The sequence below is a fragment of the Chanodichthys erythropterus genome, chromosome 5, assembly GCF_024489055.1.
Source record: "Chanodichthys erythropterus isolate Z2021 chromosome 5, ASM2448905v1, whole genome shotgun sequence".
NCBI classification, from domain to species: domain Eukaryota; kingdom Metazoa; phylum Chordata; class Actinopteri; order Cypriniformes; family Xenocyprididae; genus Chanodichthys; species Chanodichthys erythropterus.
Genome location: NC_090225.1, coordinates 34,444,150 through 34,448,884, shown reverse-complemented (window position 1 = coordinate 34,448,884; position 4,735 = coordinate 34,444,150). Strand labels below are relative to the sequence as shown.

The 4,735-nt window shown below is 37.1% G+C and overlaps 1 protein-coding gene across 1 annotated transcript; it reads right to left on the bottom strand.

Moving 5' to 3' along the window:
* Window positions 1–737: 737 nt before the first annotated feature.
* Window positions 738–1,775, bottom strand: marveld1 (MARVEL domain containing 1). The gene has a single exon (XM_067385522.1). It carries the CDS (start codon window positions 1,623–1,625, stop codon window positions 1,137–1,139), a length of 489 nt encoding a protein of 162 aa, XP_067241623.1. The 5' UTR covers window positions 1,626–1,775; the 3' UTR covers window positions 738–1,136.
* Window positions 1,776–4,735: the final 2,960 nt, after the last annotated feature.

Here is a 4,735-nt window from a genome sequence, read left to right as displayed (position 1 = left end):
CGCGTAAGTACAGTGTTTATTTGGATGTTTACATTGATTCTGAATGAGTTTGAGGCTATGCTCTGTGGCTAACGGCTAATGTTACACTGTTGGAGAGATTTATAAAGAATGAAGTTGTGTTTATGAATTATACAGACTGCAAGTGTTTAAAACTGAAAATAACGACGGCTCTTGTCTCCATGAATACAGTAAGAAACGATGGTAACTTTAACCTCATTTAACAGTACATTAGCAACATGTTAACGAAACATTTAGAAAGACAATTTACAAATATCACTAAAAATATCATGTTATAATGAATAATGTCAGTTATTATTGCTCCATCTGCCATTTTTCGCTATTGTTCTTGCTTGCTTACCAAGTCTGATGATTCAGCTGTGCACACCCAGACGATCATGGGCTGGCATATGCAAACACCCCGACTGTTACGTAACAGTCGGTGTTATGTTGAGATTCGCCTTTTCTTCTGAGGTCTTTTAAACAAATGAGATTTATATAAGAAGCAGGAAACAATGGAGTTTGAGACTCACTGTATGTCATTACCATGTACTTAAATCTTGTTATTTAACTATGCCGAGGTAAATTCAATTTTTGAATCTAGGGCACCTTTAATACGTGATTGTATGCATTTAATATCATATAATGTTTTTTAAAGCTGATCAAGTGGAGATTTTTGATGTGGTGTGATTCAATCTATGAAAGTAAACAGTGAAGCACACATACACGTTTGATGAAAGACACTGACATGTCATGACATGAAAGCAGATCCTCGTTTAATCGCTCAATGTCATATCAAAAGGTTAAAAGAACAAAATGTGATGTTACACACTGTGAATATTGTTTCATCAAGCAACAAACTGCTCTTTGAGTTGTCAGTTATACAATACAAAAAATAAAAATACTTAAACATATAGAGCTCCAGCAACATATAAACAACACAAGTGTAAAATAGACTTTTATGTGTGACTGCAGTACAAAAGCTCTATAAATTACTGTATACAAAGCAACAAACAAACCTGAAAGCCTGAGACAAGAGGATCAAACCCTCTGCTGTGATTAAAAAAATTTTTTATAAGTCTCCAAAAAGCTTGCCGAAAGGTCTCAAAGTGGCAGGGTTTGAGGCATGTAGTCGATTTTCACACGACCGTCCGCTCACCTCGACATTTCCTGAAGCTGCCGTAAATGGCGGAGAGCAGATAGACGCTGGCTGTGAGGCAGGCAAAGATGGAGGCAGTGAGGTAGACCTTGTACAAGCAGTGATGTTTGTAGAGGTCCAGGTTGCAGTAGGAGTTTTTTTCCGTCTTGTACATCATGATCCCAATCGTGGACAGATACAGCAGAGTGGCGGCAATGTCGTGGATCACGTTGCTTAACAACCAGCGTTCTCCTCCGACGATGGGAACGAGGTCCTGCTTGTCCAGAAGAGTGATGATGAAGATAGCTAAAGTGAGGAGCCAGAAAAGCACAGCCACGAAAAGCACATAGTGAATGGAGCCCTCATACTTGTTGGCTGCGATGGTGACCCAAAGCCCGGCTCCCAGCAGAATCTGGAGGACCCGTACAAGCCTGACATAGTTCTTGAGGAATTCCAGGAAACTTCTCTTCACCTGTGGCTGAGGGGGCATCTCCTCTTTTTGTTGAAGAGATCTTCTCCTGGTGTTCAGGGTGGGGGCTGTTTGCCACAAACAGAGAAACAAAGGGAAGAAAGAGCCAACAGGAGAGGTAAGGAGCAGCTGATAAGAGTTTTGGAGGAGGATAGCCCTGCAAATGCACACAGAGGGAATCTTCCGCTCAGCCCCGGGGTTTTGAAATAACTTCTGTCTGTTTGTCTCTTCCGTTTCCTGTGGTAGCTGTAGAGTTGTGTCTCTCTCCCCCTCTTTCCAAGCAGAGAGGAGGAGAAACGGAACAGAGGGCAGGACTTGAAACACTAACCCCTTTCTCTTTCTCCTCCTCCTCTTCCTTGTTGTCCATCACTCTCTCAGTCGGCTAGTTAAAAAATTCCTGTGTGTGCAAACAGTGGCCCCAAAAAAAGCTCAGTGAGTTTAGACACACTTGTTAATGTCTTTGCATTAGAAAACACACACACACACACACACACAAAAGAAATCAAACTATGAGGCATTTATTTTAAAGACAGAAGGATAAGTTTAAGATAGAAGGTTAGTTTTAGGATCATATGTTTCACAAAAAGAAGTTTTTTAGGTTTTAAATTATAAAAACGCTGTTTAAAATCGAAATTTTACTTTCTGACTGTCATATGTTGTGGGAACTGACTTCATATATGATTCTAAATTCATTTTACACTACACGTTTTACACTGCCATTCAAAATCTGGGGTCAGTATGATTTTCTTTTTATGTTTATGCTCACCTAGGTTGCATTAGATAAAAAATACAGTAAATTTTGTGAAATATTATAACAATATAAAATGACGGTTTTCTATTTGAATACATTTTAACAAGTAATTTATTCATGTGATGGCAAAGCTGAAATTTACTTCAGTCTTCAGTGTCACATGATCCTTCAGAAATCATATATGCTGATCTGCTGCTCAAGAAACATTTTTTATTATTATCTTATGTTCAACAGGTTGTGCTGCTAAAAAATTGTGTGGAAATATTTTTCAGGATTCTTGAATGAATTGAAAAGTTTTGCAACAGTATACATAACTTTATATGATTAATAGGTTCTTTTTTTTTACAAATCCTTAAATATCGACATTTGGAGTCCAAAATTACACAATCGCTCATTTTCTCTAGGAGTGATTTAGTTCGAAATCTATCAAATTAGAATGTTTTTGTGAATGATATCCTCAAAACTATATAAATTGTACTATAACTTTTAGGTAACAAGTGAACACAATAAAACTACACTGACATACTTTGAGACAAGAGTCAGCGATAATCGAGATTTTTAACTGAAGGTTTGAATGACCTCAAGACAAGGATGTTTTTCAGAAATGTGAGGTCAAGGCAAGATTCTCTTGGTCAAAACAAAGGTTTTATATTAAAGAATTTTTTGTTCTTCATAATACTTATATATTATATACTGCATTATTGCATACTGCAAATGTGGTAGCTTATAATAAGCTTGTTAAAGGCAGATTTCCACTGTGACAACTCACCCCACATGTAGTGTGATGGCTTGTCCTGCTATTATCACAAAAGTTTTCTTCATCATTGGTAGAATTATTCAATAGCTTAGTAAAGAAAAGGACTTGTACAAAATAAACAAGACAAATATTCACTGGAGTAAAAAGCTTGACATCTAAAAAGTCTATAATGTAAGTTTGCAATGAAGTGTTAGTGTTTTCGTCCTGTGAACAATGTTCTGTGTTTCCCAAACAGACTCATCCAAAAAAAAAAAAAAAAAAAAAACATTATGCTGTCCTAACACACTGGCCTTCACCATATTCAGGCATTGAATGCGATTGAATGCTCAACTTGCACAAGCCTAATCTGATGCATATTTGTCTGAGGCAAGAATGTGGGATCCTTTTGTTTTTACAAACTAAACTTCTTATCACTGCTGGTATGTCCCGTCCATGAAATCAGTGTTTTTCATGGTCCATAACCAAAGTCTGACAGATAAGATCAGAGGCTGGGTGCACTGACGTCAGTGAATACAGACACAGCCCTCAAACTACGTGGCCATATTAGTGCGCCGCCCCTTTAAAGAATCTGGCCTCAGGGAGACCTAGTGGGTGGGGTTAGTTAGATATACATTCTCACTGGGTGATTTATTTTCTCATGTTTCCTGTTTTGAGCAAAATGCAGCTCTACGGCTGAGTGTGAATTACTGTTAAGACCGAGAGCTGCAAATGGAGTACTGATATGATATGATGCAATCGAATCAATCCTCTAATGTACAGCATGTGGCAGCACACAACGCCTTAAACCGCTATCATTTGAAGTTTTCAAAATCACATAATGTGCTCTGATGCAAATGCTCCCAGAGGCCTCACAGCTATGATGAAAGATATCCATATTTCCACTTATAGCTGTCTTTATACAAATTAATAAATAACCACTACTATAATATTCAGTTACACTTTATTTCAATGGTCCATTTTTTTTTTTATATATATATATTTTACTAACTATAAGTAACTACATGTCAACCAGCTCTCATTAGAGTATTAGTAGACTGTAGACTGGTTAGGGTAAGGCTATAGGGCTCGAGTTAGTAGATTAAGTTGACATGTAGTTGCAAAGTAACTTATAGTAAGTAGATTATCTTTTGGGGAACTATCACAATAAAGTGTTAGCAGATATTAAGCAGAAAGTCTACTCTAATGAGAGTTAGTTGACACGTAGTTGCAAAGTTACTTAGTAGAACGTCTAAAGTAGACCGTCGAAATAAAAGGTTAGCAAATATCCTGCTAAAAGCCAACTTTTCATATGAGGTCACCCTATAACGCTCCTCTTGCACTTCCTGTGAGAAATAGCTCAGAGGACATTTAATCACACAAACTAACTACCAAGTCATTGCAGGCTCTGTGAGCAACACTTAATTGTAACTTTGCATTGCAAGATGGTTATTTTCTTTGAGACACTAGATGTTATTAAACAGTGAACCCAACACTGCAAGAAATTGTTTTCTGTACATTTAAAATCATTCCAAATAAAATGCCAAAATAAAAAGATGCCATTTTGAAATATGAATAGCCTACTATCAATAACATTCTTCTTTCAAGCAGTTAGACCTTATTACCAAGCAACAAACAAAGCTTGCA

Excerpts from the sequence above, each read along its gene's own strand:
- marveld1 (XM_067385522.1), bottom strand. The coding sequence starts at position 1,625 with ATGCCCCCTCAGCCACAGGTGAAGAGAAGTTTCCTGGAATTCCTCAAG.